Genomic DNA, 16,710 nt, shown 5'->3' with positions numbered 1-16,710 from the left:
TTTTGGCCGCCTTTTTTTTGTCATTTTTTTTTTTTAAAGTCACACGTTTTCAATCTGCTCTAATTCGGTCATTTTTCATCCAATATAAAAAAAAATGAGAACATGTTTGCGTTCCCCAAACCCTTGCCGTTCTAACGGGGCATTTCGGAAATCTGTATCTTAAACCGTTGAGTCGTGAGAGCCTTTTGTTCGAGGTGTGCGCTTTTTCATAGAACTCAATTGAAGCTAAACGTTCGCCCACCTGGTAATAACGAAATGTGTGTGCGTGGATGCGCATATTTGTTAAAGAGACAGTAACATATTTTCAGTTTGTTGATTATGGCTTAACTTCAACTTCCACATTTCTTGATCAATTAAAACCATTCAAATTTTAAACTCTTCAGATCATTCCCAATTTTCTTTTAATTTAAAAAAAAAACTAGAGCTGCGAGCAGCTATAAAGGGCCCTCGCAGCCCGGGCCACGTTGGGGTACTGGCACATTGGAAGCAGAATTTCTTTGAAATTGGCATGATAAACCATTACGTGGATTTTTTTTTTCCAGGTGTGATGAGTGTGTCAAGCTCAATGGGTTTTGGTGATTGTTAAGATCTGCAAAAATCAGTGTCTTTTTTTTTTTTTTTTTTTTTTAGGCAATGAGTTGCCCTGATTGGTATTTTTTTGCAAAAGTACATATACACATACATCATCGCTCGTACTCATTGCACAATGTTGCTTTTATTGAGCCGATCAAAAAAAAATGAAACTAAATAAAAAAAGTACATATGTTTGGATCGGTCTGATGCCAGTGAACATAGTGAGTGGTGGAAAGTAAAAGAATATTCATAAATGACTTAGTTATCACACTTACAATGAGGTTACAATTTTTGTAAAAATACCGTAAGTGAGGATTTTTTTTTTTTTGCCTCAAAGACTAGGTGGCGCTATATTTATAACTGAATTTTGTCAATAATAGACTATAAATATACATTTCAAGTATGGGATTTTTTGGAGCATGTACCGGGGAGTTATTAAGCATATCCTTCATTCACAATATTGCTTTTAATGTCCAAAGAGGCTATCAAAAATCAATAAAACTAAATAACAAAAATATGTATGTTTGGTTAGGTCTGATGCCAGTGAACATTTTGAGTGGTGGAAAGTAAAAGAAAATTCATATAACACTTAGAATGAGTTTACATTTTTTGTAAAAATATCGTAAGTGGGGTATTTTTTTTTCATGCCTCAAGGGCTAGGTGGCACTGCATATATAACTGAATGTTGTCATAGAGATAGCTTCAGGCCTTGACTATGAACATACATGTCAAGTTTGGGATTTTTTGGAGCATGTACCGGAGAGTTTTTAAGCATATCCTTCATTCACGATATTACTTTTAATGTCCATAGAGGCTATCAAAAATAAATAACACTAAATAAAAAAAAATACATATGTTTGGATAGGTTTGATGCCAGTGAACATTTTGAGTGGTGGAAAGTAAAAGAATATTCATAAATGACTTAGTTATCACACTTAGAATGAGTTAACAATTTTTGTAAAAATACCGTAAGTGGGGTATTTTTTTTTTCCTGCCTCAAGGGCTAGGTGGCGCTGCATATATAACTGAATATTGTCATAGATATACCTTCAGGCCTCGACTATAAAAATACAGGTCAAGTTTGGGATTTTTTGGAGCATGTACCGGGGCGTTATTAAGCATATCCTTTTTCATTGCGAAACACAAAATTTGATGCTCCGCCCTCATCATATAGTATTCCGAAAAGTCAAGATTTTTCCCACTGTCGTTGGCTCAGGTCTTGACATGGTCCAGGTAAAGTCTGAAGTCAGTCGGATGAAACGTGTAGGCGAAGTGGGCAAAAGTATGCTCCCTGTAAATGTGCTAAAATCCTAAAAAATGGGACATTCAAAAATTCGTAGCTCGCTTCCTGTTCATTTTAGCACATGGGTCCAAGAGACTTTTTTGTTGGTCTTGGGCTCCCTCATACACCTAAAAATTTCCAAAGATCTTGCTTAAACGTACAAGCAGGGCTGCTTAGATAAGAATTTCTAGGGGGCGCTATTGAGTCATTTTTGTAAAAATAGCACAATACATGATAAAATATTACTCATTTTACCAGGCCAGATGTGTGTGCCAAGTTTCATGAGTTTCTGTGTATGTTTAGACCCTCAAAATCAGCGTTTCTTGGCGAACAGTGCTTAGCCACGCCCACAGCGTTTCGCGAAAACTCACAAACTTCGTGTTGTAACATCATGAAGGCCGAAACACTCTTCTGAGCAAATATGAGGTAGGTCCACTTCATGTGTTTGGAGAAAAACATTAAAGACAATTCGTAAGAAAAAAATTTTCCACTTGGTGGCACTATAAGTAAGATGAAATATAAGTTCGTAGATGTCTTAAGGCCTGGACTCTCATCAAATGTGTGAAATTTTGAGAAGATAGGATCATCTGGGTCAAGTTAATGCAGCTTTTGTTGTCACGAGAAATCTTCAGACTTTGCGGCACCGTAACGGCCACACCCTTTAGCGAAAAGTTACAATATTCGGTGTGGGGCATGATCAACAACTTAAGGCTTTTCTGACCAATTTTCAACTGGATCCCTTCAACGAGCTCGGCACAGTAGCTAAAAACGTAAAGTATGCCATTTATTGTCACCACCAGGTGGCGCTAAATGTATAACTGAATTTTATTCTATAGATGTTTTCAGGCCGTGACTTTTAAGTTGCATGAAATGTTTGAGATTTTTTGGAGCTTGTACATGGGAGTTATTCAGCATTTTGTCTTTCTGGACAAATGAAGTTTGAAAGGCAATTTTTGATGCCCCGCCCCCGTCATATAGTATTTTGAATAGTCAAGATATTTTGCCCAGTTGTTGTCTCAGGTCTTGAGATGATACATGGCAAGTTTGAAGTCAACTGGATGAAAAATGTTTGCAAAGGGGGGAAAAGCATAACCACAGTGAATGTGCCAAAATGGGCCAAAATTGGACATTCAAAAATTCATAGCTCACTTCCTGTACATTTTAGGAAATGGCTTCCGCTGACTTTTTTGTGCGTCTCGGGGTGCTACACGTGCCTGCCAATTTTCGTAGCTCTAGGTCAAACGGGCCGGGATTGTTTTTTATTTTTCTACGCTAGGGGGCGCTATTGAGTCGCGTTATGACAACTACATAACATCAAATTTTTCGCCGGGCCCGAAGAGACTGCAAAGTTTGGTGAGTTTTCGTAAATGTTTAGGTCCTCAAAAATGCGATCGTTTGCGAAGAAGAAGAAGAAGAAGAAGAAAAAGAAGAAGAAAAAGAAGAAGAAGAAAAAGAAAAAGAAGAAGAAAAAGAAGAAGAAGAAGAAGAAGAAAAAGAAGAAGAAAAAGAAAAAGAAGAAGAAAAAGAAGAAGAAGAAGAAGAAGAAAAAGAAGAAAAAGAAGAAAAAGAAAAAGAAGACTAGAGCTGCGAGCAGCTATAAAGGGCCCTCGCAGCCCGGGCCACGTTGGGGTCCTGGCACGTTGGGGTACTGGCATATTGGAAGCAAAATTTCTTTGAAAATGGCATAATAAACGTTTACATGTAGAATATTTTTTTTGCCAGTATGTGTCAAGCTCAACGGGTTTTGGTGATTGTTAAGACCTGCAAAAATCAGCGTCCTTATTTATTTTTAGGCAATGAGTTGCCCTGATTGGTATTTTTTGTAAAAGTGTATATATACATCATCGCTCGTTGTACTCATTGCACAATGTTACTTTTATTGTCCAAAGGGGCAATCAAAAATGAATAAAACAAAATGGAAACGTACATACGTTTGGATCGGTGTGAAGCCAGTGAACAATTTGAGTGGTGGAAACGAAAAGAATATTCATAAATGACTTAGTTATCACACTTAAAATGAGTTTACATTTTTTATACAAAATACCGTATGTGTGTTTTTTTTTTTTTATATATTATGCCTCAAGGGCTAGGTTGCGCTGTATTTATAACTGAATGTTGTCATAGAGATACCTTCAGGCCTTGATTATAAGCAAGTGTGATTATAAGTCAAGTGTGGGATTTTTTTTGGAGCATGTACCGTGGAGTTATTATGCATATCCTTCATTCACGATATTGCTTTTAATGTCCACAGAGGCTTTCAAAAATAAATAAAAATATATATATGTTTGGATAAGTCTGATGCCAGTGAACATTTTGAGTGGTGGCAACTAAAAGAATATTCATAAATGACTTAGTTATCACACTTAGAATAAGTTTAAATTTTTTGTACAAAATACCGTATGTGGGGTATTTTTTTTTTATGCCTCAAGGGCTCGGTGACGCTGCATATATAACTGAATGTTGTCATAGAGATAGCTTCAGGCCTTGACGATAAACATACATGTCAAGTTTGGGATTTTTTGGAGCATGTACCGGGGAGTTATTAAGCATATCCTTTTTCAGTGCGAAACACAAATTTTGATGCCCCGCCTTCATCATATAGTATTTCGAAAAGTCAAGATTTTTCCCCCTATCGTTGGCTCAGGTCTTGACATGGTCCAGGTCAAGTCTTAACTCAGTCAGATGAAACGTGTAGGAGAAGTGGGCAAAAGTCTGCCCCCTGTGAATGTGCAAAAATCGTCAAAAATGGGACATTCAAAAATTCGTACCTCACTTCCTGTTCATTTTAGCATATGGGTCCAAGAGACTTTTTTTGTAGGTCTTTGGCTCCCTCATACACCTAAAAATTTTCGGAGATCTTGCTTAAACGTACAATCGGGGCTACTTCGTTAAAAATTTCTAGGGGGCGCTATTGAGTCATTTTTGTAAAAATAGGACAATACATGATAAAATATTGCTCATTTTGCCAGGCCAGATGTGTGTGCCAAGTTTCAGGAGTTTCTGCGCATGTTTAGACCCTCAAAACTGGCGTTGTTTTTCTTGGCGAACAGTGCTTAGCCACGCCCACAGCGATTCGCGAAAACTCACAAACTTCGTGTTGTGACATCATGAAGGCCGAAACCCTCATCTGAGCAAATATGAGGTAGGTCCAGTTAACGTGTTTGGAGAAAAACGTAGAAGAAAATTTGTAAGAAAAAAAATTGCCACTAGGTGGCGCTATCATTTAGATGAAATGTAAGTTAGTAGATGTCTTTAGAGCTGGACTCTCATCAAATGTGTGAAATTTTGAGAAGATAGGATCATCTCGGTCAAGTTAATGCAGCTTTTATTGTCACGAAAAATCTTCAGACTTTGCGTCACCGTAGCGGCCACGCCCTTTGGCGAAAAGTTACAATATTCGGTGTGGGGCATCATCAACATCTTAAGGCTTTTCTGACCAATTTTCAACTGGATCCCTTCAACGAGCTCAGCACAGTAGCTAAAAACGTAAAGTATGACATTTATTGTAACCACTAGGTGGCGCTATATGTATAACTGAATTTTATCATATAGATGTTTTCAGGCCGTGACTATTACATTGCCTGAGAAGTTTGAGATTTTTTGGAGCTTGAACATGGGAGTTATTAAGCATTTGCTCTTTCTGGACAAATGAAATTTTAAAGGCAGTATTTGATGCCCCGCCCCCATCATATAGTATTTCGAAAAGGCAAGACTTTTTGCCCAGTTGTTCTCTCAGGTCTTGAGATGATAAATGCCAAGTTTGAAGTCAATTGGATGAAAAATGTTTGCAAAGGGGGAAAAAGCATGACCACAGTGAATGTGCCAAAATAGGCCAAAATTGGACATAAAAAAATTCATAGCTCATTTCCTGTACATTCTAGCTACATGGTCCCAATAGACTTTTTTGTGCGTCTCGGGGTGCTACACGTGCCTGCCAATTTTTGTTGCTCTAGCTCAAACGTGCCGGGCTTGGTTTTTATTTTTCTATGCTAGGGGGCGCTATAGAGTCGCGTTGTTATGACGACTTCATAATATCAAATTTTTCGCCGGGCCTGAGGAGTGTGCAAAGTTTGGTGAGTTTTCGTGAATGTTTAGGTACCCAAAATCGTGATCGTTTGCGGAGAATAAAGAAGAAGAAGAAGAAGAAGAACTAGAGCTGCGAGCAGCTATAAAGGGCCCTCGCAGCCCGGGCCACGTTGGGGTCCTTGCACGTTGGGGTACTTGCACGTTGGGGTACTGGCACGTTGGGGTACTGGCACGTTGGGGTACTGGCATATTGGAAGCAAAATTTCTTTGAAAATGGCATAATAAACGTTTACATGTAGAATATTTTTTTGCCAGTGTGTGTGTCAAGCTCAACGGGTTTTGGTGATTGTTAAGACCTGCAAAAATCAGCGTCCTTTTTTATTTTTAGGCAATGAGTTGCCCTGATTGGTATTTTTTTGTAAAAGTGTATATACACATCATCGCTCGTTGTACTCATTGCACAATGTTACTTTTATTGTCCAAAGGGGCAATCAAAAATGAATAAAACAAAATGGAAACGTACATACGTTTGGATCGGTGTGAAGCCAGTGAACAATTTGAGTGGTGGAAACTAAAAGAATATTCATAAATGACTTAGTTATCACACTTAGAATGAGTGTACATTTTTTGTACAAAATACCGTATGTGGGGTATTTTTTATTTTTTTTTATATAAGCCTCAAGGGCTAGGTGGCGCTGTATTTATAACTGAATGTTGTCATAGAGATACCTTCAGGCCTTGATTATAAGCATACATGTCAAGTGTGGGATTTTTTTTTGGAGCATGTACCGTGGAGTTATTAAGCATATCCTTCATTCACGATATTGCTTTTAATGTCCATAGAGGCTATCAAAAATAAATAAAACTAGAGCTGCGAGCAGCTATAAAGGGCCCTCGCAGCCCGGGCCACGTTGGGGTCCTTGCACGTTGGGGTACTTGCACGTTGGGGTACTGGCACGTTGGGGTACTGGCATATTGGAAGCAAAATTTCTTTGAAAATGGCATAATAAACGTTTACAGGTAGAATTTTTTTTTTGCCAGTCTGTGTCAAGCTCAACGGGTTTTGGTGATTGTTAAGACCTGCAAAAATCAGCGTCCTCTTTTATTTTTAGGCAATGAGTTGCCCTGATTGGTATTTTTTGTAAAAGTGTATATAGACATCATCGCTCGTTGTACTCATTGCACAATGTTACTTTTATTGTCCAAAGGGGCAATCAAAAATGAATAAAACAAAATGGAAACGTACATACGTTTGGATCGGTGTGAAGCCAGTGAACAATTTGAGTGGTGGAAACTAAAAGAATATTCATAAATGACTTAGTTATGACACTTAGAATGAGTTTACATTTTTTGTACAAAATACCGTATGTGTTTTTTTTATTTATTTATATAATATGCCTCAAGGGCTAGATGGCGCTGTATTTATAACTGAATGTTGTCATAGAGATACCTTCAGGCCTTGATTATAAGCATACATGTCAAGTGTGGGATTTTTTTTGGAGCATGTATCGGTGAGTTATTAAGCATATCCTTCATTCACGATATTGCTTTTAATGTCCACAGAGGCTATCAAAAATAAATAAAAATATATATATGTTTGGATAAGTCTGATGCCAGTGAACATTTTGAGTGGTGGAAACTAAAAGAATATTCATAAATGACTGAGTTATCACACTTAGAATGAGTTTACATTTTTTGTACAAAATACCGTATGTGGGGTATTTTTTTTTTATGCCTCAAGGGCTAGGTGGCGCTGCATATATAACTGAATGTTGTCATAGAGATAACTTCAGGCCTTGATTATAAGCATACATGTCAAGTTTGGGATTTTTTGGAGCATGTACCGGGGAGTTATCAAGCATATCCTTTTTCATTGCGAAACACAAATTTTGATGCCACGCCCTCATCATATAGTATTTAGAAAAGTCAAGATTTTCCCCCCTGTCGTTGGCTCAGGTCTTGACATTGTCCAGGCCAAGTCTTCACAGTCGGATGAAACGTGGAGAAGAAGTGGGCAAAAGTCTGCCCCCTGTGAATGTGCAAAAATCGTCAAAAATGGGACATTCAAAAATTCGTAGCTCACTTCCTGTTCATTTTAGCATATGGGTACAAGAGACTTTTTTGTAGGTCTTGGGCTCCCTCATACACCTGAAAATATTCGTCGTTCTTGCTTAAACGTACAACCGGGGCTGCTTCGTTAAAAATTTCGAGGGGGCGCTATTGAGTCATTTTTGTAAAAATAGCACAATCAACAATAAAATATTGCTCATTTTACCAGGCCAGATGTGTGTGCCAAGTTTCAGGAGTTTCTGTGCATGTTTAGACCCTCAAAACTGGCGTTGTTTTCTTGGCGAACAGCGCTTAGCCACGCCCACAGCAATTCGCGAAAACTCACAAACTTCGTGTTGTGACATCATGAAGGCCGAAACCCTCATCTGAGCAAATATGAGGTAGGTCCAGTTAACGTGTTTGGGGAAAAATGTAGAAGAAAATTCGTAAGAAAAAAAATTGCCACTAGGTGGCGCTATCAGTTAGATGAAATGTAAGTTAGTAGATGTCTTTAGAGCTGGACTCTCATCAAATGTGTGAAATTTTGAGAAGATAGGATCATCTCGGTCAAGTTAATGCAGCTTTTATTGTCACGAAAAATCTTCAGACTTTGCGTCACCGTAGCGGCCACGCCCTTTGGCGAAAAGTTACAATATTCGGTGTGAGGCATCATCAATATCTTAAGGCTTTTCTGACCAATTTTCAACTGGATCCCTTCAACGAGCTCAGCACAGTAGCTAAAAACGTAAAGTATGACATTTATTGTAACCACTAGGTGGCGCTATATGTATAACTGAATTTTGTCATATAGATGTTTTCAGGCCGTGACTATTACGTTGCCTGAGAAGTTTGAGATTTTTTGGAGCTTGTACATGGGAGTTATTCAGCATTTGCTCTTTCTGGACAAATGAAATTTTAAAGGCAATATTTGATGCCCCGCCCCCGTCATATAGTATTTCGAAAAGGCAAGACTTTTTGCCCAGCTGTTCTCTTAGGTCTTGAGATGATAAATACCAAGTTTGAAGTCAATGGGATGAAAAATGTTTGCATAGGGGGAAAAAGCATGAACACAGTGAATGTGCCAAAATAGGCCAAAATTCGACATTAAAAAATTCATAGCTCACTTCCTGTACATTTTAGCTACATGGTCCCAATAGACTTTTTTGTGCGTCTCGGGGTGCTACACGTGCCTGCCAATTTTCGTTGCTCTAGCTCAAACGTGCCGGGCTTGGTTTTTATTTTTCTATGCTAGGGGGCGCTATAGAGTCGCGTTGTTATAACGACTTCATAATATCAAATTTTTCGCCGGACCTGAGGAGTGTGCAAAGTTCGGTGAGTTTTCGTGAATATTTAGGTCCCCAAAATCGCGATTGTTTGCGGAGAATAAAGAATAATAATAATAATAATAATAATAATAATAATAATAATTTTTACAAAAACAATAGGGACCTCGCAGCGGTCGCTGCTCAGGCCCTAAATATATATATGTTTGGATAAGTCTGATGCCAGTGAACATTTTGAGTGGTGGAAACTAAAAAAATATTCATAAATGACTTAGTTATCACACTTAGAATGAGTGTACATTTTTTGTACAAAATACCGTATGTGGGGTATTTTTTTTTCATGCCTCAATGGCTAGGTGGCGCTGCATATATAACTGAATGTTGTCATAGAGATAACTTCAGGCCTTGACGATAAACATACATGTCAAGTTTGGGATTTTTTGGAGCATGTACCGGGGAGTTATCAAGCATATCCTTTTTCATTGTGAAACACAAATTTTGATGCCCCGCCCTCATCATATAGTATTTCGAAAAGTCAAAATTTTTCCCCCTGTCGTTGGCTCAGGTCTTGACATGGTCCAGGCCAAGTCTTAACTCAGTCGGATGAAACGTGTAGGAGAAGTGGGCAAAAGTCTGCCCCCTGTGAATGTGCAAAAATCGTCAAAAATGGGACATTCAAAAATTCGTAGCTCACTTCCTGTTCATTTTAGCATATGGGTACAAGAGACTTTTTTGTAGGTCTTGGGCTCCCTCATACACCTAAAAATATTCGGCGTTCTTGCTTAAACGTACAACCGGGGCTGCTTCGTTAAAAATTTCGAGGGGGCGCTATTGAGTCATTTTTGTAAAAATAGCACAATCAACAATAAAATATTGCTCATTTTACCAGGCCAGATGTGTGTGCCAAGTTTCAGGAGTTTCTGTGCATGTTTAGACCCTCAAAACTGGCGTTGTTTTCTTGGCGAACAGCGCTTAGCCACGGCTACAGTAATTCACGAAAACTCACAAACTTCGTGTTGTGACATCATGAAGGCCGAAACCCTCCTCTGAGCAAATATGAGGTAGGTCCAGTTAACGTGTTTGGAGAAAAACGTAGAAGAAAATTCGTAAGAAAAAAAATTGCCACTAGGTGGCGCTATCAGTTAGATGAAATGTAAGTGAGTAGATGTCTTTAGAGCTGGACTCTCATCAAATGTGTGAAATTTTGAGAAGATAGGATCATCTCGGTCAAGTTAATGCAGCTTTTATTTTCACGAAAAATCTTCAGATTTTGCGTCACCGTAGCGGCCACGCCCTTTGACGAAAAGTTACAATATTCGGTGTGGGGCATGATCAACATCTTAAGGCTTTTCTGACCAATTTTCAAATGGATCCCTTCAACAAGCTCAGCACAGTAGCTAAAAACGTAAAGTATGACATTTATTGTAACCACTAGGTGGCGCTATATGTATAACTGAATTTTGTCATATAGATGTTTTCAGGCTGTGACTATTACGTTGCCTGAGAAGTTTGAGATTTTTTGGAGCTTGAACATGGGAGTTATTAAGCATTTGCTCTTTCTGGACAAATGAAATTTTAAAGGCAATATTTGATGCTCCGCCCCCGTCGTATAGTATTTCGAAAAGGCAAGATGTTTTGCCCAGCTGTTCTCTTAGGTCTTGAGATGATAAATGCCAAGTTTGAAGTCAATTGGATGAAAAATGTTTGCAAAGGGGGAAAAAGCATGACCACAGTGAATGTGCCAAAATAGGCCAAAATTGGACATTAAAAAATTCATAGCTCACTTCCTGTACATTTTAGCTACATGGTGCCAATAGACTTTTTTGTGCGTCTCGGGGTGCTACACGTGCCTGCCAATTTTCGTTGCTCTAGCTCAAACGTGTCGGGCTTGGTTTTTATTTTTCTACGCTAGGGGGCGCTATAGAGTCGCGTTGTTATAACGACTTCATAATATCAAATTTTTCGCCGGACCTGAGGAGTGTGCAAAGTTTGGTGAGTTTTCGTGAATATTTAGGTACCCAAAATCGCGATTGTTTGCGGAGAATAAAGAAGAAGAAGAATAACTAGAGCTGCGAGCAGCTATAAAGGGCCCTCGCAGCCCGGGCCACGTTGGAGTCCTTGCACGTTGGGGTACTTGCACGTTGGGGTACTGGCACGTTGGGGTACTGGCATATTGGAAGCAAAATTTCTTTGAAAATGGCATAATAAACGTTTACATGTAGAATATTTTTTTTGCCAGTGTGTGTCAAGCTCAACGGGTTTTGGTGATTGTTAAGACCTGCAAAAATCAGCATCCCTTTTTATTTTTAGGCAATGAGTTGCCCTGATTGGTATTTTTTGTAAAAGTGTATATATACATCATCGCTCGTTGTACTCATTGCACAATGTTACTTTTATTGTCCAAAGGGGCAATCAAAAATGAATAAAACAAAATGGAAACGTACATACGTTTGGATCGGTGTGAAGCCAGTGAACAATTTGAGTGGTGGAAACTAAAAGAATATTCATAAATGACTTAGTCATCACACTTAGAATGAGTTTACATTTTTTTGTACAAAATACCGTATGTGGGTTTTTTTTTTTATATAAGCCTCAAGGGCTAGGTGGCGCTGTATTTATAACTGAATGTTGTCATAGAGATACCTTCAGGCCTTGATTATAAGCATACATGTCAAGTGTGGAATTTTTTTTGGAGCATGTACCGTGGATTTATTAAGCATATTCTTCATTCACGATATTATTTTTAATGTCCACAGAGGCTATCAAAAATAAATAAAAATATATATATGTTTGGATAAGTCTGATGCCAGTGAACATTTTGAGTGGTGGAAACTAAAAGAATATTCATAAATGACTTCGTTATCACACTTAGAATGAGTTTACATTTTTTGTACAAAATACCGTATGTGGGGTATTTTTTTTTCATGCCTCAAGGGCTAGGTGGCGCTGCATATATAACTGAATGTTGTCATAGAGATAACTTCAGGCCTTGACGATAAACATACATGTCAAGTTTGGGATTTTTTGGAGCATGTACCGGGGAGTTATCAAGCATATCCTTTTTCATTGTGAAACACAAATTTTGATGCCCCGCCCTCATCATATAGTATTTCGAAAAGTCAAAATTTTTCCCCCTGTCGTTGGCTCAGGTCTTGACATGGTCCAGGCCAAGTCTTAACTCAGTCGGATGAAACGTGTAGGAGAAGTGGGCAAAAGTCTGCCCCCTGTGAATGTGCAAAAATCGTCAAAAATGGGACATTCAAAAATTCGTAGCTCACTTCTGTTCATTTTAGCATATGGGTACAAGAGACTTTTTTGTAGGTCTTGGGCTCCCTCATACACCTAAAAATATTCGGCGTTCTTGCTTAAACGTACAACCGGGGCTGCTTCGTTAAAAATTTCGAGGGGGCGCTATTGAGTCATTTTTGTAAAAATAGCACAATCAACAATAAAATATTGCTCATTTTACCAGGCCAGATGTGTGTGCCAAGTTTCAGGAGTTTCTGTGCATGTTTAGACCCTCAAAACTGGCGTTGTTTTCTTGGCGAACAGCGCTTAGCCACGCCTACAGCAATTCACGAAAACTCACAAACTTCGTGTTGTGACATCATGAAGGCAGAAACCCTCCTCTGAGCAAATATGAGCTAGGTCCAGTTAACGTGTTTGGAGAAAAACGTAGAAGAAAATTCGTAAGAAAAAAAATTGCCACTAGGTGGCGCTATCAGTTAGATGAAATGTAAGTTCGTAGATGTCTTTAGAGCTGGACTCTCATCAAATGTGTGAAATTTTGAGAAGATAGGATCATCTCGGTCAAGTTAATGCAGCTTTTATTGTCACGAAAAATCTTCAGACTTTGCGTCACCGTAGCGGCCACGCCCTTTGGCGAAAAGTTACAATGTTCGGTGTGGGGCATCATCAACATCTTAAGGCTTTTCTGACCAATTTTCAACTGGATCCCTTCAACGAGCTCAGCACAGTAGCTAAAAACGTAAAGTATGACATTTATTGTAACCACTAGGTGGCGCTATATGTATAACTGAATTTTGTCATATAGATGTTTTCAGGCCATGACTATTACGTTGCCTGAGAAGTTTGAGATTTTTTGGAGCTTGAACATGGGAGTTATTCAGCATTTGCTCTTTCTGGAAAAATGAAATTTTAAAGGCAATATTTGATGCCCCGCCCCCGTCATATAGTATTTCGAAAAGGCAAGACTTTTTGCCCAACTGTTCTCTTAGGTCTTGAGATGATAAATGCCAAGTTTGAAGTCAATGGGATGAAAAATGTTTGCATAGGGGGAAAAAGCATGACCACAGTGAATGTGCCAAAATAGGCCAAAGTTGGACATTAAAAAATTCATAGCTCACTTCCTGTACATTTTAGCTACATGGTCCCAATAGACTTTTTTGTGCGTCTCGGGGTGCTACACGTGCCTGCCAATTTTCGTTGCTCTAGCTCAAACGTGCCGGGCTTGGTTTTTATTTTTCTATGCTAGGGGGCGCTATAGAGTCGCGTTGTTATAACGACTTCATAATATCAAATTTTTCGCCGGACCTGAGGAGTGTGCAAAGTTCGGTGAGTTTTCGTGAATATTTAGGTACCCAAAATCGCGATTGTTTGCGGAGAATAAAGAATAATAATAACTAGAGCTGCGAGCAGCTATAAAGGGCCCTCGCAGCCCGGGCCACGTTGGGGTCCTTGCACGTTGGGGTACTTGCACGTTGGGGTACTGGCATATTGGAAGCAAAATTTCTTTGAAAATGGCATAATAAACGTTTACATGTAGAATATTTTTTTTGCCAGTGTCTGTCAAGCTCAACGGATTTTGGTGATTGTTAAGACCTGCAAAAATCAGCGTCCTTATTTATTTTTAGGCAATGAGTTGCCCTGATTGGTATTTTTTTGTAAAAGTGTATATACACATCATCGCTCGTTGTACTCATTGCACAATGTTTACTTTTATTGTCCAAAGGGGCAATCAAAAATGAATAAAACAAAATGGAAACGTACATACGTTTGGATCGGTGTGAAGCCAGTGAACAATTTGAGTGGTGGAAACAAAGAATATTCATAAATGCCTTAGTTATCACACTTAGAATGAGTGTACATTTTTTGTACAAAATACCGTATGTGGGGTATTTTTTTAATTTTTTTTATATAAGCCTCAACGGCTAGGTGGCGCTGTATTTATAACTGAATGTTGTCATAGAGATACCTTCAGGCCTTGATTATAAGCATACATGTCAAGTGTGGGATTTTTTTTGGAGCATGTACCGTGGAGTTATTAAGCATATCCTTCATTCACGATATTGCTTTTAATGTCCATAGAGGCTATCAAAAATAAATAAAAATATATATATGTTTGGATAAGTCTGATGCCAGTGAACATTTTGAGTGGTGGAAACTAAAAGAATATTCATAAATGACTTCGTTATCACACTTAGAATGAGTTTACATTTTTTGTACAAAATACCGTATGTGGGGTATTTTTTTTTCATGCCTCAAGGGCTAGGTGGCGCTGCATATATAACTGAACGTTGTCATAGAGATAACTTCAGGCCTTGACGATAAACATACATGTCAAGTTTGGGATTTTTTGGAGCATGTACCGGGGAGTTATCAAGCATATCCTTTTTCATTGCGAAACACAAAATTTGATGCCCCGCCCTCATCATATAGTATTTTCGAAAAGTCAAAATTTTTCCCCCTGTCGTTGGCTCAGGTCTTGACATGGTCCAGGCCAAGTCTTAACTCAGTCGGATGAAACGTGTAGGAGAGGTGGGCAAAAGTCTGACCCCTGTGAATGTGCAAAAAACGTCAAAAATGGGACATTCAAAAATTCGTAGCTCACTTCCTGTTCATTTTAGCATATGGGTACAAGAGACTTTTTTTGTAGGTCTTGGGCTCCCTCATACACCTGAAAATATTCGTCGTTCTTTCTTAAACGTACAACCGGGGCTGCTTCGTTAAAAATTTCGAGGGGGCGCTATTGAGTCATTTTTGTAAAAATAGCACAATCAACAATAAAATATTGCTCATTTTACCAGGCCAGATGTGTGTGCCAAGTTTCAGGAGTTTCTGTGCATGTTTAGACCCTCAAAACTGGCGTTGTTTTCTTGGCGAACAGCGCTTAGCCACGCCCACAGCAATTCGCGAAAACTCACAAACTTCGTGTTGTGACATCATGAAGGCCGAAACCCTCATCTGAGCAAATATGAGGTAGGTCCAGTTAACGTGTTTGGAGAAGAACGTAGAAGAAAATTCGTAAGAAAAAAAATTGCCACTAGGTGGCGCTATCAGTTAGATGAAATATAAGTCAGTAGATGTCTTTAGGGCTGGACTCTCATCAAATGTGTGAAATTTTGAGAAGATAGGATCATCTCGGTCAAGTTAATGCAGCTTTTATTTTCACGAAAAATCTTCAGACTTTGCGTCACCGTAGCGGCCACGCCCTTTGGCGAAAAGTTACAATATTCGGTGTGGGGCATGATCAACATCTTAAGGCTTTTCTGACCAATTTTCAAATGGATCCCTTCAAAAAGCTCAGCACAGTAGCTAAAAACGTAAAGTATGACATTTATTGTAACCACTAGCTGGCGCTATATGTATAACTGAATTTTATCATATAGATGTTTTCAGGCCGTGACTATTACGTTGCCTGAGAAGTTTGAGATTTTTTGGAGCTTGAACATGGGAGTTATTAAGCATTTGCTCTTTCTGGACAAATGAAATTTTAAAGGCAATATTTGATGCCCCGCCCCCATCATATAGTATTTCAAAAAGGCAAGATGTTTTGCCCAGTTGTTCTCTCAGGTCTTGAGATGATATATGCCAAGTTTGAAGTCAATTGGATGAAAATGTTTGCAAAGGGGGAAAAAGCATGACCACAGTAAATGTGCCAAAATAGGCCAAAATTGGACATTAAAAAATTCATAGCTCACTTCCTGTACATTTTAGCTACATGGTCCCAATAGACCTTTTTGTGCGTCTCGGGGTGCTACACGTGCCTGCCAATTTTTGTTGCTCTAGCTCAAACGTGCCGGGCTTGGTTTTTATTTTTCTACGCTAGGGGGCGCTATCGAGTCGCATTGTTATCTCGACTTAATAATATCAAATTTTTCGCCGGGCCTGAGGAATGTGCAAAGTTCGGTGAGTTTTCGTGAATGTTTAGGTACCCAAAATCGCGATTGTTTGCGGAGAATAAAGAAGAATAATAATAACTAGAGCTGCGAGCAGCTATAAAGGACCCTCGCAGCCCGGGCCACGTTGGGGTACTTGCACGTTAGGGTACTGGCACGTTGGGGTACAGGCATATTGGAAGCAAAATTTCTTTGAAAATGGCATAATAAACGTTTACATGTAGAATATTTTTTTTGCCAGTGTCTGTCAAGCTCAACGGGTTTTGGTGATTGTTAAGACCTGCAAAAATCAGCGTCCTTATTTATTTTTAGGCAATGAGTTTCCCTGATTGGTATTTTTTGTAAAAGTGTATATATA

The 16,710-nt window shown here is 38.8% G+C and overlaps 1 protein-coding gene across 13 annotated transcripts in view; it reads right to left on the bottom strand.

Annotated features, from left to right (window-relative positions):
* aprt (adenine phosphoribosyltransferase) overlaps window positions 1-16,710 on the bottom strand; it is a 131,710-nt gene that overhangs the window by 42,318 nt on the left and 72,682 nt on the right. The window contains exon 5 of one of the 13 annotated variants that reach the window (XM_077494586.1): window positions 7,674-7,910. The exons of the other annotated variants lie outside the window; for them this stretch is intronic. Coding sequence (XP_077350712.1) covers window positions 7,864-7,910 — 47 coding nt within the window. The 3' untranslated portion in view covers window positions 7,674-7,863. Of the gene's footprint in view, window positions 1-7,673; window positions 7,911-16,710 lie in introns of those variants that run through there. 13 annotated transcript variants of the gene reach the window in all.

Source organism: Festucalex cinctus, chromosome 14, assembly GCF_051991245.1.
Source record: "Festucalex cinctus isolate MCC-2025b chromosome 14, RoL_Fcin_1.0, whole genome shotgun sequence".
Taxonomy (NCBI): Eukaryota; Metazoa; Chordata; class Actinopteri; order Syngnathiformes; family Syngnathidae; genus Festucalex; species Festucalex cinctus.
This window is presented reverse-complemented; position numbering and strand designations above follow the sequence as displayed.